This window comes from Orycteropus afer, unplaced genomic scaffold (assembly GCF_000298275.1).
Source record: "Orycteropus afer afer isolate SDZICR_OR568_19922 unplaced genomic scaffold, OryAfe1.0 scaffold00046, whole genome shotgun sequence".
Lineage (NCBI taxonomy): Eukaryota > Metazoa > Chordata > Mammalia > Tubulidentata > Orycteropodidae > Orycteropus > Orycteropus afer.
This window is the reverse complement of record NW_006921633.1, coordinates 15934711-15961489: the sequence shown is the minus strand read 5'-3', so window position 1 is coordinate 15961489 and position 26779 is coordinate 15934711. Positions and strand designations below refer to the sequence as shown.

Sequence of the window (26779 nt, the reverse complement as noted above, 5' to 3'; positions counted from 1 at the left end):
AGGACCATAGTCTCATGGGACACTAAGGTCAATTGGCATGACATGGTCTACAAAGACAATGTTTTACATCCTACTATGGTGAGTAGAGGAGCTCTGGTAGCATAGTGCCTAAGGCACTTGACTGCTAACCAAAAGGCTGGCGGTTCAAACCTGCCAGCCACTCCTTGGAAGGAAGACTGGGCAATCTACTTCCACAGTGATACTGCCTTGGAAACCCAAGGAGGGGTCGCTATGAGTCGGGTCTGACTCGATGGCACATAACAACAACAACAACATGGTGAGTAGTGACTGGGGTCTTAAAACCTTGTGTTAAGGTTTTAAGGCACAACTATTGGTCTATCCTTGTCTGGAGAAAAGAAGAGTGAAGGAAATCAAAGGGGAAGGGAACAGTTACAGCTTCCATGACCCTGAGACCAGAAAAACTAGCTGGTCTGGCTACTACTGACCACTCTGAAAGGGATCACAATAAGAGGTCCTGGATAAAGTGTGTGTGTGGGGGAAATGTGGAACAAAATTCAAAACCATAAAAATACCAGGTTTACTGGTGTGATGAAAACTCATGGAACCCCCAAGACTATGGCTCTTAAACACCCTTCAAGCTAAGAACTGAACTTAACCCCTGTGATTAAACTGACAACCAAGTGGGCCTGTAAGGTGAGTAGTAATATCAGGAGGGTATGCACTGAGTAGAACAATCAAGCCTATGAGATCAAAAGGACAACATTTGCCCAGGGATAAAGCTAGAAAGGTGGAAAGTGGTGGGAAATAAGAATGAAGGAAAGGGGTGAGTATAGGGAAGAAGTGGAAAGAATGCTGTTACAGTGTGGGGATTGCAGTAAATATCACAAAACAATGTGTATGGATTATCGAATGGAAAACCAGTTTGTCCTGTAAACTTTCACCCTAATCATAATTGAAAAAAAAGTGTGTTTATTCTAATGGACCTTACCTCAAATATCAGCAGTGGTAAATGACTCTTTCTACTGTTTCTAAGATACTGTTTTGATTTTTTTAAAAATTGTATTTTGGGTGAAAAATTACAGAGCCAATTAGATTTCCATTCATCAATTTATATACATTTTATTAGTAACAGTTGCAATTCCCTCAGTGTATCAACACTCTTCCCTGTTCCCTGTTTCCATTAATCCTTCTTTGCTGGCTCTTCCTGCCTTCTGAGCTTTTTTTGGGGGGGCAAATTCTGCCCTTTTGGTCTGCTATGGCTAGTTGTTCTAAGGAGTATGTTCCTCATGAGTGTTATTGTTCACTTTATAGGCTTGTCTGATGTTTGGTTGCAAGATGATCCCCAGGGGTGGGTTCAGTTTCAGATTTGAAGAGTGACTAGCGACCACAGTCTCAGGGGGTTCCACCAGCCTCTGTCAGACCAGTAAGTCTGGTCTTTTAGGAAGTTTGATTTTATTGGTAATAGAAGATAATTAATTGGCACCTCTTGTTAATTATTTTTAAACAGGACAGAGATTCCTTCCACTATCAGATGACTTTCTGCTTGACTGAACTGCACCTGTGGTCATTGAAGAATACCTTACACATTGGGGGTAAATAAGTCCTGGATTAATTTCAATATTCTTCAAGTATAAGTTGCAACATTATACATAAGTACTAACAGAGGCTACTGCCTGGATTCTCCAGCAGGAGGGGCATTATTTTCTTCATATTTAATGAAAAATTGGTTAGTAGAAAATAATATCTTTTAATCATTCTGATTAACTTATTTTTTCACCTTGAGTTGGAGTTTCAGTGTTAAAAATGACCTTTGAAAATTAAATTATTTGTTACTATTTATGTGAGCTCTGGTAGAATAGTGCCTAAGGCACTTGACTGCTAACAAGAAGGCTGGTGGTTCAAACCCACCAGCCACTCCTTGGAAGGAAGTTTGGGCAATCTACTTCCATAGTGATACTGCCTCAGAAACCCAAGGAGGGGTCACTATGAGTCCAGTCCGACTCAATGGCAAATAACAACAACAACAACAGCAGCAACGTTACTATTTATATCCTGTTGTGATGCATATGTGTTAAGTGTTTACCTAGGATTATCCATAGTAATTGATTTATATTCATAAATATTTATAAGCTAGCTAATGGTAAAGGACACGTGGCTCAGGGCTTCTGAGGTGGCTTTATTTAAGGCTGGGCCCCAGGTAGGTGGGCGTGTGGGTAGGGTCTTCTGGGGTAGATTTATTTAAGGCTGGGCCCTGGATAGGCGAGTGCACAGCTCAGAAGTGAGAGGAGCGGTTGGGAATAACTAAGGGAGACAAACTTGTCTGTCATTTTGTCATCTTGTGGTGGCTTACATGTTGCTGTGAGGCTGGAGGCTATGCACCAGTGTTGCAAAATGCCAGCAGCGTTACCCATGGTGGACAGGTTTAAGCAGAACTTCCAGACTAAGACAGACTTGGAAGAAAGAAGAGGCCATCCACTTCTCAAAGAATTGGCCAGTGAAAACCTTATGAATAACAGTGAAACAGTGTCTGATATATTACTGGAAAATTTTATGAGGAGCTCAGAAACATTGTCTGACATAGTGCCAGAAGATGAGCCCATCAGGTCAGAAGGCACTCAAAATATGACTGAGGAAGAGCTGAGTCTTCAGAGTAGAGATAACCTCAATGATATGGATGGAGTAAAGCTTTCAGGAACTCCACTGGCTGATGTGGCATGAGTCAAAATGAGTAGAGACAGCTGCAAGCATCCATCAGTAATCAGAATATGGAATGTACGAAGTATGAATCTGGGAATGCTGGAAGTTATAAAAAATGAAATGGAACTCATAAAGATTGATATGCTAGGCATTAGTGAGCTGAAATGGACTGGTTTTGGCCATTTGAATCAGACAACCATATGATCTACTATGCTGGGAATGACAAATTGAAGAGGAATGGTGTGGCATTCATCATCACAAAGACTATTTCAAGATCTGTCCTGAAGTACAATGCTGTCAGCAATAGGATAATATCCATACACCTCCAAGGAAGACCAGTTAATACTACTATTATTGAAATTTATGCACCAACCACTAAAGCCAAAGATGAGGAAATTGAAGATTTTTCCCAACTTCTATAGTCTGAAATTGACCAGACATGCAATCAAGATGTGTTGATTATCACTGGTAATTGGAATGCAAAAGTTGGAAATAAAGAAGAGTCACTGGTAGTTGGAAAATATGGCCTTGGTGATAGAAATAACACTGGAGATAGCATGATAGAATTTTGGAATTCATTGTAAATACCTTTTTTCAACAACACAAATGATGGCTATAAGTATGGACTTCACCAGATGAAGTGAAGATTGACTACATTGGTGGCAAGAGGCAATGGAAAATCTCAATATCTTCAGCCAAAACAAGACTAGTAGCTGACTGTGGAACAGGCCGTCAGTTGCTCATATACAAGTTCAACTTGAAGCTGAAGACAATTAAAACAAGTCCATGAGAGCCAAAATAGGATCTTGAATATATCCCTCCTGAATTTAGAGACCATCTAAAGAATAGACTTGATGGATTAAACACCAGTGACCGAAGACCAGAGGAATTGTGGGATGACATCAAGAGCATCATCCATGAAGAAAGCAAGAGGTCACCAAAAAGACAACAAAAAAAGAGAAGACCAAAATGGATGACAGAAGAAACTCTGAAACTTGCCCTTGAGCAGAGAGTAGCTAAAGCAAATGGAAGAAATGACAAGATAAAAGAGCTGAACTGAAGACTTCAAAGAGCAGCTCAAGAACACAAAGTCAATTATAATGAAATATGCAAAGGCCTGGAGTTAGAAAACCAAAAGGGAAGAACACACTTGGCATTTCTCAAGCTGAAAGAACTGAAGAAAAAATTCAAGCCTCAAGTTGCCATAGATAACATAGGAAGAAAAAAATGCCACAGAAACTTAGGCAAATATACTGAATCTATGAAACAAGAATAGTTTAAACAAAATAAAGGAACTTTGGAACACAAGGCTAATAATCTTTTAGAATCTGAAAATATAACCTCACCCACTGCCACTGAGTTGATTCCCACTCATAGAGAATCCCATTGAGTTTTCAAGGCTCTAAAGCTATACGTTAGTTAGATTACCTCATCTTCCTCTCACCTGAAAATATGAAGCAGAAAAAAAAAAAATCAAAGAAGTGTAAGAAATTCTCTTAGAAAATAGAAAAAAAAAAAAAAGGCTATTTCACTGCTGAGAGCTCTGGTAGCATAGTGCCTAAGGCACTTGACTGCTAACCTTCCTTGGAAGGAAGATGGGGCAATCTACTTCCATAGTGATAATGCCTCGGAAACCCAAGGAAGGGTCACTATGAGTCGGGTCCGACTCAACGGTACATAACAACAACAACAACAACAACATTTCACTGCTATTGAAAGTATAAACTCGTCCAACTATAGTTATGTGAGATAATGCCAAAACAGTTTGGCATTATCTGGCATAATTGACCACCACTTGTCTGGCACTTTGTCATATTCTGGTGCCTTTTGTGTTGTTGTGATACTAGAAGCTATGTCACTGATATTTCAAATACCAGCAGGGTTTGTCCATGGTGGACAGGTTTCAGAGGAGCTTCCAAACAAGGACACGCAAAGAAGGAGGACCTGGTGATCTACTTCTGAGAAAACTGGCCAGTGAAAACCTTATGAATAACATTAGGACATTATCTGATATAGTGTTGGAAGATGAGCCTTTCAAGTTGGAAGGCACTCACAAAAGGACTAGGGAAGAGCTGCCTCCTCACAGTAGAGTTGACCAGCTCAACTGGGATAACACAGTACACAGAAACATTGTTCTACATTCTACTTTAGTGAGTAGCAACTAGGGTCTTAAAAGCTTGCAAACAGACATCTAGATACAACAATTGTTCTTTCCTCATCCAGAGCAAAGAGGAATGAAGAAAACCAAAGATGCATGGAAACAGTTAGACCATGTGAACCTCAACCTAGATGACACTGAGACCAGAAGAACTAGCTGACCCCAGCTACCATTGCCAGCCACTGGCAAAGAGATTAGTGCAGGAGATCTTGGATAGAGTGAGAGAACAATGTAGAACAAAACTCAAAACTCATAAAACAGACTGAATTTACTGGTCTGATAGAGCCTGGTGAAAGCCTTAAGACTAAGGCCCCTAGTTACCCTTCAGGCCTGGAATTGAACTCACCTCTAGCTCTGGTAGCATAGTGCCTAAGGCACTTGACTGCTCACCAGAAGGCTGGTGGTTCAAACCCACCAGCCACTCCTTGGAAGGAAGGCTGGGCAATCCTACTTCCGTAGTGATACTGCCTCGGAAACCCAAGGAGGGGTCGCTATGAGTCGGGGCTGACTCGACGGCAAACAACAACAATAACTTGTGGCTTCCAGCCAAACAATAAACAGGCATATGGGTGAACTTTAAAGTGACTTACTTGCTCTTTAACACTTTAAAGAGGTCAGTTGCAGCAGATTTGCCAAATGCAATATTTTGTTTGACAGGTCTATCAGGTGAACAGTAACACTAGGGAGATACATATTTCTCAGAACAATCAACTTGTACAAGATCAGAAGGCAACATTTACCTAGAGACAAAGTTCAGAAGACAGAAAGGGGTTGGAAAGAAGGACAAATGGAAATGGGAATGCAGGGAGGAAGTGGTAAGAGTGTTGTTACATTGTTAGGATTGCAATTAATGTTATGAAACAAAATATGTATGAAATGTTGAATGGAAAACTAATTTGCTGTATAAATGTTCAACCAAATCACGAAAAAAAAAAATAGAAATGGGAAAAAAACTGAATGGGAGAAAAGATGATGTAAAAGAGCTGAACAGAAGATTTCAAACGACACCTCAAGTAGACAAGGTAAAATGTCTCAGTGAAATGTGCAAAGACATGGAGTTTCGAAACCAAGACAAAAGAACAAGCTCAGCATTTCTTAAACTAAAAGAATTCAGGAAAAAAATTCAAGCTTCAAGTTACAGTATTGAAGGATTCTCTGGGCAAAATATTGAACAATGCAGAGAACTTCAAAAGATGAAAGGAATACACAGAATCACTGTACAATGCTAGAAACGCTCACTCACCTATGCCAAGAAATTTGGATGACGGCTTCCTGGCCAACTGATTGGAGGAGATCTATATTTGTGCCTGATCCAAAGAAAAGTGATCCAACAGAATGTGGAAGTTATCAAATAATATCATTTTAAAAATCACATGCAAGTAAAATTTTGCTGAAGATAATTCAAAAATGGTTACAGTAGAACATTGACAGGGAACTGCCAGTAATTTAAGCCAGATTTAGAAGAGGACATGGAATAAAAGATATCGTATAATCTTGGCTGAAAACAGAGAATACCAGAAAGATACTTACCTGTGTTTTATTGACTATGTAAAGGCATTTGACTGTGTAGATTTAAACAAATTATGGATAACATTGTGAAGAATGAGAATTCCAGAGCACTTTATTATGCTCATGTGGAACCTGTTCATAGACCAAGAGGCAGGTATTCCAACAGAAAAGGGTATCAGGAAAGATGTGTGTAAGAGCTGTATCATTTCATCATACTTATTCAATATGTGTGTTGAGGAAATAATCTGAGAACATGGACTATATGAAGAAGAACATGACATCAGAATTGGAGGAAGACTAATTAACAACCTGAGATATGCAGAAGATGCAGTCTTTCTTGGTGAAAGTGAAGAGGCCTTGAAGCACTGACTGATGAAGATCAAATATTGTAGCCTTCAATACAGATGGGACCTCAGTGTACCCAGAGCACCAAACCCATCAATGTCAAGTCACTCCTGACTCATAGTGACCTCATAGAACAGAGTAGAATTGCCTCATATGGTTTCTAAGGCTGAGATTTTTATGGAAGCAGATTGTTGCATCTTTATCCCACAGAGCAACCAGTGAGTTCAAACTTCCAACCTTTTGATGAGCTACCTATTGCTTTAAGCACTGTGCCAGCAGGGCGCATTTCACCTCAACATAAAGAAAACAAATAAATCATTACAACTGGACCAATAACCAACATCATGATAAATGGAGAAAAGATTAAAATTGTCAAGGATTTAATTTTATTTGGATCCCCAATGGATGCAGCAGTCAAGAAACCAAATTATTGCATTGGGGAAATCTACTGCAATAGACCTCTTTAAAATGTTGAAAAGCAAAGATGTCACTTTGAGGGCTAAGGTACACCTGACCCAAGCCATGATATTTTCAATTGCCTCATCTGTGTGTGGATGCTGGACAATGAATAAAGAAGACCAAAGAATTGATGCATTTGAATTATGGTGTTGGTGAAGAATATTGAATATACTATGGACTGCCAGAAGAATGAACAAATTTCTTTTGGAAGAAATAACAGCCAGAATACTTCTTAGAAGGGAGGATGATGTGACTTCATCTCACATACTTTGGATGTGTTTTCATGAGGTATCTGTCCCTGGAGAAGGACATCAGACTTGGTAAACTGAGGGTCAGGGAAAAAGAGGAAGACCCTCAGCAAGATGAATTGACACAGTAGCTACAATAATGGGCTAAAATATAGTAACAGTTGTGAGGATGGCACATGACTAGGCAATGTTTTGTTCTGTTGTCCATAGGGTTGCTATGAGTCAGAACAGAATTGATGGCCCCTAACACAACAAAGCATAATTGAACATGCAAATAACCTATAACCTGTTGTTGTTGTTGTTATGTGCTGTCAAGTCGGACCCGACTCATAACGACCCCTCCTTGGGTTTCCGAGGCAGTATCACTACGGAAGTAGATTGCCCCATTTTCCTTCCGAGGAGTGGCTGGTGGGTTTGAACTGCCAGCCTTCTGGTTAGCAGTCAAGTGCCTTAGCCACTATGCTACCAGAGCTCTCAGCAGTGAAATGGCCTTTTTTTTAATTTTATTTTTTATTTTCTAAGAGAACCTATAACCTATAAACCAATAATTCCATTCCTAGGTATATACCTTAGCAAAAGCTCTGGCACTTGTGCACCAGGAGACATGTCAGAAATGTTCCCACCAGTACTGTCTGTAATGCAGGAAACTAGAAATAACCCACTGTCCATAAATAGGAAAATGGATAAATAAATTCATGCAACAGAGGAAGTGAATAAATTACAGATATATGCAACAGTTTGATGAAGGCATGAATCATAATATTGGGCAAAAATAAAAAGTAAGTTGCGGAAGAGGACAGATAGTGTTATTATTTTTAGAGGGCATTAAAAAACAGCAGCCAAAATTTAATAAGATATTGTTTAAGAGTACAAACATCTGGCAATACAATGAAGAAAATTAAGAGGATGGTAAGCACAAAATTTAGTACTGTTTTCAGAGGGGAAGGAATGGACACAGTAGTGCTCTTTTTTCAGCAAAGAAGAATGAAGAAAACCAAAGATTCATGGAAACAATCTAAGTGACTGGTATACCATGCGATCCTCAACCTATATGACTATGAGAGCAGAAGAACTAGATAGTGCCCAGCTGCCACTGTCAACCACTTGGAGGGGGATTTATGTAGGAAATCCTGGAAAGAGAGGGAGAACAATGTACAACAAAACTCAAAATCATTTAAAAAAAATAATAAAAGAAGGGGGGGCCAGGTTTGGTAGTCTGATAGAGCCTGGTGGAACCACTGAGACTATGGCCCCTAGCTGCCCTTCAGTTCTGGAATTGAACCCACTCCTGTGGCTTCCAGCCAAACAAAAGACAGGCATATGAGGTGGACATTTACACTAGGTAGATACACTCCTTAGAGAGATCTATCATGGGAGAAAGAACGGCTGTTTATGCACAGGGAGACAGCTCAGGGGGCACGAGTGCATAGAGAGATGGACAGAGGGAAGAGGTAACTATGGAGAGGAAGTGGGAGAGGAGCTGTTGCATTGTGGTAAACTGTGGTCAATGTCATGAGACAGAGTGTGTGTGAACTGCTGTATGGAAAGTGAATTTGCTCTGTAAACTTTGACCCAAATCACAATTAAAAAAGAAAAAAGTAATGCTCTTTTTTCTTAAATTGGTGGATTTTTTATTTTTTTAAGCTTATATGTGTATCTTCTTTTGTATTTTTTTCACATTATGGGTAGCTTTTTGTATTCATTCAATATTTAAAACAAATGTTATGATAACATTTTCAGTAAGACACTTTTATTTAGTAATGAATACACGTACAGAAAAAAAAACTTTAAGGAGAAACAAAACCAAATCTTTTGAGTCAGTTTTGAGTCATGACTACTCCATAAGTTATACAGTAGAATTGCTCCATTGGGTTTTTTTGTCTATAATCTTAATGGAGGTAAATAGCCAGAACTTTCTTCTGCAGTGCCAATGGATGGGTTCAGAGCACCAACTTTTCGGTTACTGGATGAGTGCAAATTGTTTGCACTATCCAGGGACCTAAGGAGAGACAGATGTATTAGTAGGTATCTCAGAATAGTGAATGTATGATTCCTTTATGTTTTTTGTGCTTTTATTCTAAATTTTCTGCTACAAACATATATTATTTTTATAATCAAGAAAACAGTTATATTGAAAATATACATAAATATGATAGAAAAAAAATCAAATGCATTCTGTGAGAAAAGACAGAAAATAGAGGAAAGAATATTAGAGGCTCAACCTAGGAACTCTACATTGAACTAATAGTTCCAGGAAAAGCAGCAAAGAAGAGAAGTGGAATTTGTCAAAGAATTATTGCGAGAAGTTTTCATAGAAATGAATAAATGAGTTTCTAGGAGCTCTGGTAGCATAGTGCCTAAGGCACTTGACTGCTAACCAGATGGCTGGTGGTTCAAACCCACCAGCCACTCCTCAGAAGGAAGGTTGGGCAATCCTACTTCCATAGTGATACAGCCTCGGAAACCCAAGGAGGGGTCGCTATGAGTCGGTGCCGACTCGACGGCATATAACAACAACAACAACAGACTAAAACAGCCCATTAAGTACCCAACATGGTGAATGGATAAAGACCCTTTCTTGATGGTCAAGGCTCATCACTGAAATTTCAGAACATTAAATCCAAAACCTTTATGATGTTGTTGTTGTTATTTGCCGTCGAGTCGGCCCCGACTCATAGCGACCCCTCCTTGGGTTTCCGAGGCAGTATCACTACAGAAGTAGGATTGCCCAACCTTCCTTCCGAGGAGTGGCTGGTGGATTTGAACCGCCAGCCTTCTGGTTAGCAGTCAAGTGCCTTAGCCACTATGCTACCAGAGCAAATATGTTACATACAAAGGGTTGGACTCAGATTGGCCTTGACCTTTTCAATACCAACACTGGAAGCTGTGAGGCAATGGAAGGATGCCTTCAAAATTCAGAGGACATTTATTTCCTAGCTGGTATTCTCTTCCCACCCAGCCCATCAAATAAATGTGAGAAGAAAATACAGATATTTTCATCTATGTAAATTCTTACCAAATTTACCTTCCCTTTGACAGTAAGCTATGAGAGTATTATATTACATTTTAGAGCAGTTATTTTGTAGGGTGGGGAGCTCTGGTAGCCTAGTGCCTAAGGCACTTGACTGCTAACCAGAAGGCTGGCAGTTCAAACCCACCAGCCATTCCTCAGAAGGAAGATGGGGCAATCTACTTCCGTAGTGATACTGCCTCAGAAACCCAAGGAGGGGTCGCTATGAGTCGGGTCCAACTCTACAGCACATAACAACAACAACAACAACAACATTTTGTAAGGTGTTCCCAAGTTTAGATTTTTCTCAAGTTTCCTCACAACTATATATGGATTATGCATGTTTGGCAGGGATATTCCAGAAGTAAGGAGCTCTGGTGGCGTAGTGGGTAAGGCATTTGACTGTTAACCACAATGTCAGCAGTTCAAATGCACCAGTTGCTCCATGGGAGGAAGATGAAGCAATCTACTTCGGTAAAGATTTACCATCTTGGAAACCCAGTTAGGGTTCACTATGAGTTGGGATCGACTTGATAGCAGTAGGTATGGTATGGTATCCCAGAAGTGATTCTGTGTTCTCCAGTGCACCCTCTCAGGTGGCACCCAGTATTTGTCTCTTTACTGATAATGTTCACAAATATTTGATTCAGGTGGTGTTTACTAGGCCTCTCCACTGTAAACTTGCTCTTTCCCCCTTTGTAATTAATAAGTATTTTGTAGGGAGGTACCTTTAAACTATGTAAATATCTTAATCTACACCACACTTAAAATGTATTTTTTATTTATTTATTTTATCTCTATGTACTCAGATTTTTTATTTTGTTCTGTGGTTATATAAACCATTACTATCATTATTTCTATTGATGTTTAAATTATCCTTGATGTGGCCAGTGGGTCCCCCTTTAAGCAGGCTTCTATATGTTTTTGATAGGTCCCTGTCTGTATTTAAGCACTTTCATGCTTTCTGGTAAGGAGCTCTGGTGGTGTACTGCCTAGAAGGTTGGCAGTTCAAACCCACCAGCCACTCTGCGGAAGGAAGACTGGGCAATCTACTTGAGTAAAGATTTACCACCTCTGAAACCCAGTAGAGGTCGCTAGGAGTCGTAATTGACTCGATGTAGTGAGGTTTTTTTTTTTTTTTTGATGATTTTTGCTACAAAAGATGTTCCGGGCTCATGCTGTACTTTCTCTGCCCCAGCCCTGAAATCAGCTACTTGTCAAAGGCGTTGATTCCTTTTAGAGGACAGTGGAATCTACAAGTGAATGTGTGCTCATTACTATTGGTGTATCCTTGCTCTCAGGCCCTCTCAGTTGACTGAGCTAAGGGAATGTATGTATGCATGCATGCACTTATATTTACATCCATATCTACTTCTATATCTCTCTAACTCAAAAAATGAAACTCACTGCCGTCGAGTCGATTCCTACTCATAGTGACTCCCGTTGGGTTTCCGAGGCAGTATATCTTTACAGAAGTAGATTGCTCAGTCTTCCTTCTTTGGAGTGGCTGGTGGGTTTGAAGCACCAACCTTCTGGTTAGCAGTCAAACGCCTAACTACTATGCCACCAGAGCTCCTTGAAAACTATGTTCAAACCGGTACCTCCTATTCCACTCATAGTCCAACTATGCACTCTGAATGCAGAGTTCATTCGGTTTTCCTCCTTTTCTATATTTGTACTTCTCAGGCAATAGGAAACTTAACTCTTTTGTTTTTAATTAACTTGCTTGCTTAATCACCCTATATGCAGTCAATCTCCTGTCTCAGCTGTCTCTCCCTTTCCTGTGTGGGTGCCCTTCTAGCCTCACAGGGGCTCTGATACACCTTGCTTGGCTACCACCATATGTAGATGTCCTCCTCACCTTGTTTAGCCTCTAACACCCCACACCAGGCCATTGCCCCATGTGACTATCCATCTCAACCTGCTATGGTTCTGATATATCATGCCAACCGACTGTCTGCATAGATACATTCCTCATCTTGCTTGGCCTCTGACAGCCACATGGGGAGGTCTCCTATGCAGATACCCTGTTCTTGCTTGGGTTTGGCAACTCCACTGTGGAACAGATGCAGTAGGTCAGATGTGTACACAGAAGTCAAGGACTCTTGTGATCTTCATATTTTTATACTAAAGTTGTGGTACATTGGACACAATAGAATAATGGACATAATTAATAGGTTGCAATATTATAGGGTAGTGCCTGGCACTCTGGTGGCCCAGTGGTTCAGGCATTTGGCTGCTAACCAAAAGGTTGGTGGTTCAAACCCACCGTCATTCTGTGGAAGAAAGATGAGGCAGTCTGCTTCTGTAAAGATTGACAGCTTTGGAAACCCTACGGGACAGTTCTGCTCTATCCTATAGGGTCACTATGAATTGGAATACACTCAATGGCAGTGGGTTTTTTTTTTTTTTTTTTTTCCCCCATAGTGCCTTTGGTTCTTAGATTTTATGAAATTTTTTATTGAAGTATATAGCATATGTACTGGAAAATTGTGTTCTGAAGTACAAGCAGTAATAATAAAGATGTTTCAAACTACAAACAGTAGTTATAGTGGTAATTATAATCACCTCCCAGCTCAAAAAATAAAATATTGTCTGTACCCTACACATGCCCTTTCCCAATCACTCCTTGTTAGATATCATAAACTACGTTCTTCAAAATTGTATGTGCAAATTAATGGCATCCTGAATAAAATACTGCTTCAGTAAGTATCCATAACTGGTCATTTTGAAAAACTGTATTTGTAAAGTTAATTACAGAAGTGATACACTTTTTTGGAGTTAGGTTATTCAGTAAAGAAAGTTTGGAGCCGTCAGTCACTAGAGGGCAGCCTGTACTGCTTCCGCTTCTTTAGAAGCTTGTATTCTCCTTTTGTTAGTAGCAGAGAGTTATTGTGCGTAAAATGAAACAAATACTACTTCAGTGAGATATTTCATTATTCACAGATATGAAGAAAACAGACACAATTACTTGTTTTCTAACAAGTTCCTTGGTTAAACCACTCTCAACATCTGGCAAGTCTGTCTTTGCTTCTTTTGTTACCTCAGCAAAGAATGCAAATTTGAATGTATTTGGAAAGGTTCTTGAATTGAAACAAATATCGAATAGTCTATCCGTACCTTCCTTTAATCCTATTCACTCCTTAAATTTTCCGCAGGTGCCATTGGCTGAGAACTAGATCCTTGAGCTAAATCAGAGGGAGAAAAAGCCACAGTTCAGAATCCAACAGCTAGGGCATTTTATTCCATCTACTGATTTCCTTTGGCATTGCTTAATGGTTGTTGTTATGTGCGGTCAAGTCAGACCTGACTCATAGCGACACCTCCTTGGGTTTCCGAGGCAGTATCACTAATATTAGAGGAAGTATGAGAGACAAAACTTGGTCCTCTTTGATTTCAGTACTTAACATTTTCCTCATTCCATGATAGTTTTGTGTAAATCTTTTCTCATTAATCAACTTTCCAGTCCCTGCATATCTCTAGAATAGATGAAGCCAATGCCAGGTGCTTCTGAGCTATTTTATTTCCAGTAGCATACAGACATTCTTTCCACCATCACCCCAATCCCACCTCCAGGTATTATGCCTCGGATTCTTACTCTCCCAAACTTTTTACTACAATTTGATGTTATTTCTTCTTTTTTATAGACAGAGACATTGGAATTTACCAGTATTATGACAAGAAAGATCCACCAGGTAAAGTACCTAATCCACTAAACTAATTTTTATAAACAAAATATTCTAAACTATAAAACACTGACCATTAAAAAATTCTGTTTTTATGAGCTTTAGATAAAGTCTAGAATTTCAAGAAAAGTCACTTAGTTTAATATCTGTTCTATATAAAATAAAGTAATATTGAGAAAATGCTGTAGAAGAACATGAAATTTTTATTTCATTGCTGATCAGGTTGATAACTGGACAGTCTATTCATATTTATTTATCTGTCCCAGTAGAGGGCATTGTTAATGCATGAGTCCCACTGATGCTGGCCTCCTGGATCTTCACCTGATATCTGAAATAGGCATTTCTGAGTGAATGATCAATTTTCTTTATCTGATTAATCCTGTTAATCTTAGAAGTTTCATGATGGGCCAAAAGGTCTTTCTAGCTAGAGTTACTTCCTGTTTCGGTCTCTGTTGAAGTGGGGCTTGTGTGAGCATCCTGTGTGCTTAGCTTGGTGGTTAATAGGCTGACTTCATGGTTCTGATGACAGACTGAAGCAGCTTCTGTTCTGGGCTCGATTGCAATTCCCTTCCCTATCTGATGAGATTGGAAGCTTAGGATATTGGCCCACCTGTTGAGCCACATAAGCCTTTCACTGCAAATTTAGGAAATATCCCCATGAAATGAAAACATCTAAATTAGGGAAGTTTTTCAACTGCCCTTTTTAAGTTTAGCATGCTTTATTAATCTCAATATGTGTGTGATATTAAATTATACATGTTAATATAAAAATACAAGGTATTATAATTAAAATAAATTCCACTTTTTCTCCTTCTTTCCTTCTCTCCTTTGCCACAATATCAGTGACAGAACATGGTAACTTAGAAGAAAAGCAGAAGCTGGCAGAATGTAAGCTTACTTGATATTGTTTTGTAATTATTATAAAATGCGATTTTTAATATCCCTGAAGGTTCAGTATTAACATTCTTATTTCTGTACAAATAGGAATCCTTATTTCCACCAAAGTTCTTGTAGTTGTAAAACCCATTGTTTAAGTACATAATTATGTAAGTTTATATTTGTTAGACCTTTCTAATTTAGACTACTAAAACCTTTATTCTGTTTTGATTTATGTAAACATAAACTTTTGTAATGAACTATATTTATATTATTTCATATATTTCAAATAAACACACCATATTTATGTTCTGATGATAAATTTTTTTATAATTTAAACTTTGCTTAAACCATTTACCCATTTTAAGAAAATACGATTTGTAATTATTAGTATTAGCACTTTATTTCCTCCTGTGTTTTCTGTTCCCAAATATGTAAATATGTTACATATGTAATATGGTTTTAATGAACTTAAAATTAGATGTGATTAAGACTTTATTTAGGACACAGTTGGAGCTGAAATTACCACTCACTTTTGTTTTCAGTGGTCAAGCTGACATGCTTAACTTTTAAAAATACTGTATTTTAGATGTAACACAGATTTTTTAATTTGCATATATGCTCTAAATATTTTAAATTATGCTTATAGAACCAAATTAGTTGCTGAAATAAGCTATATAGCAATCCTACTGTCAAATTTAAATGTCTATGTATGCTATATATATATATTTCATTTTATGATGGAACAGATATTATAATGAGTTTAACATTCTATTAATTCTTTTAAGCAGAACTGTCTTTAATTTTTTTTAGGCTAACATTGAGAAGACACTAAACAATTTTATTTCTCAGTTAAATTCATTTAAAATGAAAGAAGGGCTTATCATAATTGATGTAGATTTAAGAGAGTAGTATTTTAAATAAGAAAAGAGCACTATTATTGCTTGATTTGTGAAAAGTTGAATTTCCCTCAGATTTTTTTTAAATGTGACTTTGATTCTTAATTTGAAATTCTTCTGTGTACCATTTTTGTGTATTATTTCTTTCTTTATTATATTAGTTAATTACTCCTGAGAATTTCAAGATCTGAAAAGGTTACTTGGAAAATTTGGGATTTCTGTTGGATTGAATATTTAATTATTTACATCAAATAGTATTTTAGATAGTATAGAGTAGGTCATTGACTGCTAAGTACTAGATTTACAAGCTTAGGAAACTCCCAGGGAATCTCTGAGCCTTGTTGGCTGTCATCATAAAATTATGATCAGGGAGATTGTTTTGTGGTAAAAATCCTGTTCCTATGACAAAGCCTTTCAAAAGGCTGTCATCTGATGATAGAAATGAAGCCCACTTCCTCTCAATTATGAAAGTGTTTTATTTTAATCTTCCTAAGTCACACTGAGTAGAGTTTCCTTTTTAAGTCGTGTTTAACTAACTGTAATACATGTTTTATTTGCCAGCACGAGATTATCCTTGGACACTCAAAAACAGGCGCCCAGAAAAGCTTCGAGACTCACTCAAGGAGTTGGAGGTATCTTTCAAAAAGTTTCAAAAATGGCAACAAACAAATCTGTTTTAAAACATCTTTCACCAGCTTTAATTTTTGTAAAGGATCAACTCTCATCGTGATGATAGCTTTGCTTTTGTCCACTGAGGAGTTCTAAAACAGTTGCATCTTTGTGTGGCATGCTGATCTGTTTTTTTTTCTTTTTTGCTTGCAAATCAGAAGCACTTTAACTGATAATGACAATGTATATAGCTAACTGCACTCTCTCTTTTTCTGTCCTAGGAGCTGATGCAAAACAGTCAGTGTGTGCTGAGCAAATGGAAGAACAAATATGTCTGTCAGGTAAAATGGTTTGACATACTTTTGCAGTGTTTAACCAAGGGAGCTCTGAAACTATGCAGTAATTGGTATTTTTGTGTTATGATAGGTAATGGGCAGAAACTTTTTAGGAGAAGATATTTCAGAGTTTGAATTCTAGTCATTCTCAAACTAACATTAACATTAATCAGTGTAGTTGTATTGGCACACTGTAAACACTTATGATCTTTTCAGTTGGTATTTTTTGTTTGAGTGTTCTCTGAAATGTATTGAGTCTTTACTGAGATAGATCTAATCATATTTTTGAAAAAGATGAAACCGTGGGACAAAAAAGTATGTGGCATACTTCAGTGTTTGGAAATACTGTGCTTACAGAAATCAACAAGCAAACTAGAGTTAGACCCAACACGAACCTTCTAACCCTGTGCTCTTTAATATGGTAGCCACTAGTCATATGTGGCTATTTAAATAAAAGTTAAAATGAAAAAGAAAAAATTTTAAAAAGACAAGAAAATATAAACAAAAAAACCAGAACAAAAAAAGAAAACCTTTTTTTAAAATTAAATAAAATGAAAAATGTTGTTTTGCAGTTGCACTACATGTTATGGTATTGGACGGTGCAGATAGAACATATCTATCATATTGAACAGTTCCATCACAGAATGTGGAGAGCACTACCAGGGTCTAGAGAGGATGAGCTAAATACTGAATGAGCCTCGATTCAGAACATAATAAGGACCTAATTATTGTCTGTTGATTACTACATAATGAATAAATGCCTCAACTTTGCTAATAGGTTTTAAAAATACTATTTTCTAGAAAAGTTTCATTTGCTTATGATGAAAAGAATTATAAGTTATAGCTTATTCAGCAGATCCCTGGCTAGTGCAAATGGTTTGCTCTTACTACTAACCTAAAGGTTGGTGGTTCAGATTTCCCCAAGTGGCATTGCGTAAGAAAGACCTGGTGATCTGCTTCTATAAAGATTACAGCCAAGAAAACCCTGTAGAGCAGTTCTACTAGGTAACAGTGGGGTCACCATGAGTCAGAATCAACTTGATAGCTGTTTTTTTGTTGTTTCATTTATGTTCTATTCATCAGTATAATAGAAATTGTGTCAATATTACTAATTATTACAGTTTTATGGAATTGAATTTCCTGTATCAGTTTAAATTTTTGTTTACAATGTGGCTCATTTTAGATCTTACCATTCTTGGTTGAATTTTAGGCTAGCGGTTCTATCCATAAATCTACAACCTCAAATTTGTAGTAATTATAAGAATATCTTACTTACCATTTGAATATAGACTATCATTTTAGAGGACTCTAGTTTTTTGTCAGGATTCCCTGGTGGCACACATGGTTAAGTGCTCAGCTATTCACCAAAAGGCTGGCAATTTGACTGCACTCAGAGGTACCTTGGAAGAAAGGGCTGGTAATGTACTTCTGAAGGATCACAGCCACTGAAAACTCTATGGGCCCAGGTTATGCTTGGAAACACCTGGTGTTGCCCTGAGTAGGGAATGACTTGATGGCACCTGGTAGTTTTTCCTCAGTTTTGTTCAAACTAGTTTTACTCTACAAACTATTTGGTTTTTTCCTCATCAGGTACAAAATTATTGTTTCCAGAGTTTATTTATAAGCCTGAGTTAATGCTTTTAGAACTGTAATACTTCTTAAATTCACCTTAGACACTATTAAAAAAATGGGATTATAGAAATTCATAAATTGTTTGCATGAAAATGTTTTAAACTTTAAAAGTTTAATGCAAAATAAGCTCCAGAAAGTTTCAATTTTAGTGCAACTCAAATTGTAGTTTTAATGCCATTACTCACCTTAAAAACAGGCTCAAAATTATTTGACTGGAGGGCAAGCCTGCCGCCTGTAGTAAGGGGTGTGTCTCATGGCCTCCACCCTTACCATTACACAGGGTATGTTGGAACATGTCAAGCCTCAAAATATGCAGTGGAGCATCCCACTAGGCAATCCTTTTTAGATAGACTTTATTGCATTTTAATTTAATAAGGAAGTATTTTAAGAGAAAGTATGGAGAGGGATGTCCCTTATTATTGAATTAACATGAAAGGAATTTTTATGGTATATTCTAATACCTTTGTAATTTGCAGCAACCTGACTATACTGCTTTCTTAAGCTTGTATGCCAATAACTTGGCTTTTAATTTAACACTTCCAATGGAACTTGTCTCTGTTTATATTCTGTCATATTTTGTATTTTATTTGTCTGAACAGTAAGATGTTCCTAAAATAAACCTTTTGCAGCACATTTTTGCTGTGGTATAGGTTGGGCAATGTACTTCCGTAGTGTTAACCACCTCGGAAACTCAAGGAGGGGTCATTGTGAGTCGGATTTGACTTGATGGCAGTGGGTTTGGTTTTTATATTTTAGCAAGATACCTTGGCCTTCCCTACAGGTCCATGTAAGCCCCCATTTCACATCACAGAAACACTTAGATACACACATGGGGCCTTTCTGAGACCTCTTAACATTATCAATCCAAACTCTCAGTTTCTTGATAGGATTCTTAGCTAGGTCTTCTAAAAATATATTCTGGGGTCTATTCTTGTAGACCCTTCTAAAAATTTAGCTCAAGCATCACATTTTTACCTTTAAATGGCAGCAGTTGACTAAACAAAATATTCTATACCTGTTAGGTTAGAGTTAAGTATTGATTTGGGTGAAGAGAAGGGCAATGTACCAAATGTGAGTGATCAATATAGTGGCATCGAGGAAGAGAAAGACATAGAGAGGTACGTGGGAAGTACAGACAACAAAGATGAACCCTTTTGCACATATAGTATGGCGTTGTCAGTGAAGGCAAATATGGGTATATGGGTGGATAGATGGGTGGACAGGCTGAACTATTAGGTATGTCTATGAAGTGGGGAGTGTACCCAAGAACATATTTAGGGTTGGCAGACAGTGGTCCTATAAGTTTATGTGTATGATCTGAATTCCCAGGTGTATAGTAGAGTTGACAAGGGACAAGGTTGTAGTCACTGCTTGCTCACACCCAGCTACCAAGAGGGATTGAGTAGTTGAACCTGGGGGCTCAGGACCATAGTGGCAGGGGACATCAAGCTCAATTGGCATAACATACCACACAAAACATTGTTTCACCTCCTACTTTGGCGAGTAGCGACTGGGATCTTAAAAGCTTGCAAGCTGCCATCTAGATGCAACGATGGGTCTCTCCTCGTCCAGAGCAAAGAAGAATGAAGAAAACCAAAAATTCATGGAAACAATTAGTCCTAGTGACTGGTACACCATCCGATCTGCAGCCTATATGACTATGAGACCAGAAGAACTAGATGGTGCCCGGCTACTACTGTCAACCACTTGGAAGGGGATCTATGTAGGAGATCCTTGATAGAGAGGGAGAACAATGTAGAACAAAACTCAAAATCATTTGGAGAAAAAAAGGGGGGGGGGACCAGGTTTGCTGGTCTGGTAGAGCCTGGTGGAACCACTGAGACTATGGTCCCTAGCTGCTCTTCAGATCTGGAATTGAACCCACACCTGTGGCTTCCAGCCAAACAAAAGATAGGCATATGAGTTGAACATTTTACCTTAGTTAGATACACTCCTTGGAGAAAACAATCATGGGAGAAAGAAGAGCTGCACATGGAGACAGCTCAGGATGCAGGAGTGCATGGAAGGATGGACACAGGGAGGAGGTAAGTATCAGGAGGAAGCATGAGGGGAGATGTTGCATTGTGGTAAATTGTGTTCAATGTCATGAAACAAAGTGTATGTGAACTGCTGTATGGAAAGTGAATTTGCTCTGTAAATTTTCACCCAAATCACAATAAAAAAAGAAAAAGAAAAGAAATTGCAGAAAAAAAATCTGGAAATAAAGTTGTATGTTATAGTGAAAAAAAAATAACAAAAACAAACAAACAAAACTATAACTGTTAGAAAAGAAGTGAAAAAGTTCCTCAGTGCCTCAGTGCTAAAACATTGGGACTTTCAGTTTTTTAATTTGGCCACTACACAACTAACCTAAATTTGTCACCCCTAAAGAAATGGCAAATTTAGGACTTGTGGAATTTATTTTTGTTGTCTTCTCTTTATGATGTCTTTATTTTTCCCAAAGGTCCAGTTGTTCAGCAGTTAGAGAGGCAAGTGCAACAACATAAAAGGGTCTCAGGAGACCTTGGATCTTCTTAGTCGAATAATGAGTATTTATAGGTCATCAGCCTTACCAAAGCTTAGTTATGTTGTTGATTTAATGATCTGTAAGTTGTACCGTTTTAAAAATAATTCCTCTGCTTGTAAGTTCATAACAGTATACAAATAAAGATTCACTGATACATATTGCTAACAGGGCAGGGAGGTGGCATCTTCTGACCTCCTCTAACTTCACAAGAAGAAGACAGAATCACCATCAGCAGCCCAAGGCCTGTTCCTATGAGGCCAGACATATTGCCACCCTCCAGCCCTCTTACCAACCTTGACACCAACCATCCCTCCCGCAGCACCCACCACCTCTCTGCTGGGTTTGATAATTCACTACAGTGGCCACACAGAACTCACAGATTATGGGGTTTATCAGGGAAGCAACAGGCTACCATTCAAATTCAGAATTGCACTTAGGATACAATTCTTTGGTCAGGACAGTGTCCCCTCTGCTGTGCCCTTAGACATGCTTCTCTAGCCCTTGGCCTCTCAGCCTGGCCTCTGTCTCTGTGGGCCAGGTAAGCCTGCCACTTTATCTCATGCCTCTTGGTTCCACTGCTGCCGTCTCTCAGCTGAGCATTTCTCTCAGCTGGTGTCTATCTCTCTCAGCTGGGCATCTCCTTCTCTCTCTCTCTCAGCTAGGCATCTCTCACACAGTGGGACATCTCTCTCAGCAGCATGTTTCTCTTAGCCAGGAGTCTCATTCCTTCTGCCTCTAGGAGGGCTCATTTTGAGCCTGGCAGAGTGGCAAAACCAACCAGTCCCAACATCAGAGTTCTACACACGTGAGAGACAGAGAAAGAGAGAAAACTTTCCCAGAAGATTACTTCATGCTGCTCCAATAGAAATGCCCCAGGTGGATGACTTTAACAATCAGGAGTTTAAATTGCATGGTCCCACCCATAATCTGGTGGGAGTTACAAAGACTATGGCTAGAAAACCCATACCATATGATTTACTACGCTGCACATATGTCTGGGGAAAAATTGTCTGAGGAAGTTGGTTTTTCAGACCGTGGCTCTACCTAGTTTGAGATGCATTAAGAAGTATGAAAGGTAATTTGGAATTTTAATTTTACTAGCTACTAAATATATTTCTCACTTTCTTTGGTCTCCTGAAATTATTTTATTAATAGGAAGAACTTAATAATCTCCTATTTGAATTTCTTAACTTATTTTACAAACTGTTCTAGGGAATAATAGTCTCACCATTAAAACACTACTAGTTTATTCATCACTATGGTGGAATTCATAAATTCCTAAAGTATTATGTTTCAAGTCCAATTCTTATTTGTAGATCATTACATAATTAAAAATATTATCATTAAGAGCAAATACAACTTTACGTATGTTGCTTTTAGATCAAATCATGTATGTGTATTTAACTGTAAAAGTATACAATATAGTCAGTTTCATTTTAGTTTCTTTATATAACAATTCTAGATTTCTAGGCACAGTTTTAAGATGCCAAGAAAAGACAGGTTCCCTATTTTAATTCCTGTAATGAATTACTTGACTAGCTATGCAAAAATATACGTTATCTTCCAGGTCTGTCACAGATAGATTGTGACCTTTTGGAACTCATTTTATCACAACTTACTAAATTGTAGAATGAGTAGCATCATTGCTTAATCTTTCCTCTCATCAAATTCAGAAATTATTTCTTCAGAAAATAACAATAGACAAACCATAGTTTTATTTACAACTATTAATAGTAGCATATTATGTATACACTAGGAGCTCTGGTAGCATAATGGCTAAGGCACTTGACTGCTAACCAGAAGGCTAGTGGTTCAAACCCACCAGCCACTCCTGGGAAGGAAGGTTGGGCAATCTATTTCCATAGTGATACTGCTTCAGAAACCCAAGGAGGGGTCGCTATGAGTAGGGTCCGACATGATGACAAATAACAACAACAACATCTATACACTATTTATTGACTGTTCACTGTGGAGGCACTGTCAGTGTCACTAAGGAAGAGTAAGGCATGGGCTGAGTTCCTAGCACAGTGTAGTCAAGGAGCATAGAGACACATGAAATCACTAGGACACTGATGAATGCCAAGTTGCATGACACCAAGTGAAAAGATAGAACAAGTTAGAGAAAGCAGAAATCAATGGAATCTGCAATAATTAAGAAAAATTTTGTGGAGAAGTTATAATTTTGCTTAGATCTTAAAGGATACATAAATTTGATTAGGTTAAATTGAACGGAATTTCAGAAAAAAAGGAATTAGATTAACTGAGGTATTCAAGGAGAGTAAAATGGTGTATTTATGTGGTAGTAAGGAGAGGGGCCCATTTGGGGACAAATGGTTCATGTTGAACAACAAAGTATAAGTTTGAATGGTATTTGATGCCTCATTGTAAGGGGCTTTGAATGTTACACTTGGGATTGATACTTTGTCCTGTAACACTATAAACATTTTAGAGCAGACAAATGCTTTATAAAAATTAGACTTATGGAAGAATTAGCAGAGGGATGTAGAGTAAAACATGAGAACTGGGGGCAGTGAAATATTTTCAAAGGATAAATACAATGAGGCTAAATGGCAGAGAATGTTGATAGCCAGCAAAGAAATTTAGAATGGTAGGTAGAAAATTTAGTTTTGGCTGTGTTAAATATGAAGCAACCAAATAATCAAATGATGAAACATGGAACTGCAGTGAAAGGTTGGAGGTGCAGATAAGAGAGAAAACAACAAAGAGATGATACTAAGCCACTGAGTAGATGATCTCATGAAGTGAGCCAAGGATTTTCTCATTTAGGGAACAGAAGAGGAAAATTGAGTCAGCAAAAGAAACTTGAATGTCAGTTGACTGATGAGAAATTGTAGAGATACTTGTTTCCCTAAAGATCAGAAGGTTGGAGAGTTGAGAAGTCAGGGGGTTTGAAGAAAGGCTTGAAGCATACTTTGTTCCCTGTTTTAATATTTAACTACTTATAAATCTCAGTGTTATCATTACTAAGTTGTCTTTAAATAGGCACTTATTGAGGTCCAACAATAAACTCATCTTTAAAGATTATTGAAAATATAAGTGAAATCCCTACCTTCAAAGGACTGACTTTAAATATATTTCAGAAAGAAAATTAGTTTACAAAGTTAAAGAATAATTTGAGACTAAGTGCTAAATTACTTCATATAGTACCTAAACAGGTAATGTTTAGTGATTGTTGTTGATGACTAGTTGGTTAAGATTTAATAGTAAACTTTGGAAAGGACAAAATTGGGTGAAATAAGGAGGAAGAGAGGACATTGTTGGTAGTGAGGAAAAGCATTACTAAAGATATACACTTGTTGTTGTTGTTGTTGTTGTTATGAGCCGTCATGTCAGACTTGACTCATAGCGACCCCTCCTTGGGTTTCTGAGGCAGTATCACTACGGAAGTAGATTGCCTCATCTTCCTTCCGAGGAGTGGCTGGTGGGTTTGAACCTCCAGCCTTCTGGTTAGCAATCAAGTGCCTTAGTCACTACGCTACCAGAGCTCCCATTGGCTCCCTTGTTACCTGACATTTTATGTTTATGAGAGTGGTTAAAAAAATCTGATTATTTTGAGCTTTAATGATACACATCTGGCAGTAATGAATGCTATGTGCAAGGAGAGAATAATGCTGTTTTTAATGGTCAAGGTATGTGTCAACTTGGCTGGGCCATGATTCTCAATGGTTTGGCAGTTATGTAATATGTAATTATCCTTTATTTGGTGAGCTTATGTGTTCATCTTCCATCTTCACTTAATGCCTATTTTTTGCATAATGACCTGGTCTTAGGAACCTAACCATGTTGATAAGTAAGTGTTTTGTCTTCAGATAATAAAACAAAAACTAGAAAGGTAGCTTGAAAAGATTTCTCCATAGATACTTATTTGATGACCTTTTTGACCTGTACCAAAACTATTATTTGCTATGCTGTTGGGTAATAAACAAAGGAATAATACTGTCCAGGAGCCTTTTGAGGCCAATGAAACTCATTTTAGCCAGTGTATGATAGCTTAATACTTTACATGTTCCCACTTTTGAATAGTCTTTAACGGCTTTCATTAAAATTACAAAAATAACAGACAAACTCAAGCTAAAAATTTGGAAACAAAGAAAAGCCTGAAGGGACATCAATCACCTTATCCAACTGCTCACTGTTATCCACTACTCACCTTTTGATATTTATCTTTTTACTATGTATATATATATTTATACATAAGGAGCTCTGGTGGCGTAGTTCCTGAGGCACTTGACTTCTAACCAGAAGGCTTGGCGGTTCAAATCCACCAGCTACTCCTTGGAAGGAAAGTTGGGCCATCTACTTCCGTAGTGATACCGCCTCAGAAACCCAAGGAGGGGTCGCTATGAGTTGGGTCTGACTCGACGACACATAACAACAACAACAACAATAATATATACATATGCATATTTTAAACATTTGCTGAAAGATGGTATATTGTATATATGGTTTAAAATTTTTATTATATAATATTTGATACTTCTATTTATATATTACTGATACTCTTTTTTATGTATTATAAAATAAATGCACATGAAGCCCACACTGAACTAATGAATTAGATCATTACCAATATTGTTGACCTTGCCTATGTGTTTCTCTTCTATTCAGTTCCTCTGGCTCCCCCTTAAATACAAATAATTTCAAAGGTGTCTTTTTTCACCTACTATCATAATGTGCAAATTAAAACAGCAATGAGATACTATTTTTTTCACTCAACACATAAGCAAATATTTAAATCTAACAATATCAAGTGTTGGTGAAGTTATAGGAAAATTAATAGTCTCATAAACTACTGATTGGAGTGTACAATTACCAATTTGGAGGACAATTCCATTGTAAGCTATGACTTCTAGAAAACTATTTACATAAATGTCCAAGTAAACTGTTCATAATTGAGAAATATTTGAAACACCTTATGTCTGCCACTTAAGTCAAGAATTTTGTGTGTACTATGATTATATTTAGGTAAAATAAAAATTTGTATTTGCCATGGACAGATTATTTATGTGTGTAAAATTATTTAAAAATGGACTGGAAATTGTAATTCTAGATACTTATAATATTCTCAAATTGGGTATTTTGCAATTTGTAGCATACTGCCTAAGGCCCTTGACTACTAACCAGAAGGCTGGTGGATCAAACCCACCAGCTACTCCTTGGAAGGAAGGGTGGGCAATTTACTTCTGTAGTGATACCACCTCAGAAATCCAAGGAGGGGTCCCTATGAGTCAGGTCCTACTCGATAGCACATAACAACAACAATGCATAGTTAGTAATTTTTTCATTATTTGGATTTTTAAAATTTTTTTTATTGTTGTCATTTTTGAGAATTTACACAGCAAGACATAAACCAATTAAACAATTTTTTTTTTTTAATTGTGATTTGGGTGAAAGTTTACAGCGTAAATTCACTTTCCATACAGCAGCTCATACACACTCTGTCTCATGACATTGACTACAATTTACCCCAATGCAACAGCTCCCCTTCCACTTCCTTCCCATAGTTACCTCTTCCCAGTGTCCTTTCACTCCTGCCCTCTGAGCTGTATCTCCCTGTACATAAACAGCCCTTCTTTCTCCCATGATTGTTCTCTTTAAGGAGTGTATCTACCTCAGGTAAATGTTCAACTCATATGCCTATCTTTTGTTTGGCTGGAAGCTACGGGTATGAGTTCAATTCCCGACCTGAAGGGCAGCTAGGGGCCATAGTCTCAGTGGTTCCACCAGGCTCTATCAGACCAGCAAACCTGTCCCCCCCCCCTTTTTTTCCCCAAATGATTTTGAGTTTTGTTCCACATTGTTCTCCC

General features: G+C 37.9%; 1 protein-coding gene across 1 annotated transcript in view; it reads left to right on the top strand.

Annotated features, from left to right (window-relative positions):
- Window positions 1-703: 703 nt before the first annotated feature.
- The window catches only part of LOC103194634 (WD repeat containing planar cell polarity effector), a 506739-nt gene continuing 480663 nt past the window's right edge, over window positions 704-26779 (top strand). The window contains exons 1-6 of the mRNA XM_007938048.2: window positions 704-748; window positions 1469-1553; window positions 14035-14082; window positions 14917-14961; window positions 16410-16480; window positions 16739-16798. Coding sequence (XP_007936239.2) covers window positions 704-748; window positions 1469-1553; window positions 14035-14082; window positions 14917-14961; window positions 16410-16480; window positions 16739-16798 — 354 coding nt within the window. The remainder of the gene's footprint in view (window positions 749-1468; window positions 1554-14034; window positions 14083-14916; window positions 14962-16409; window positions 16481-16738; window positions 16799-26779) is intronic.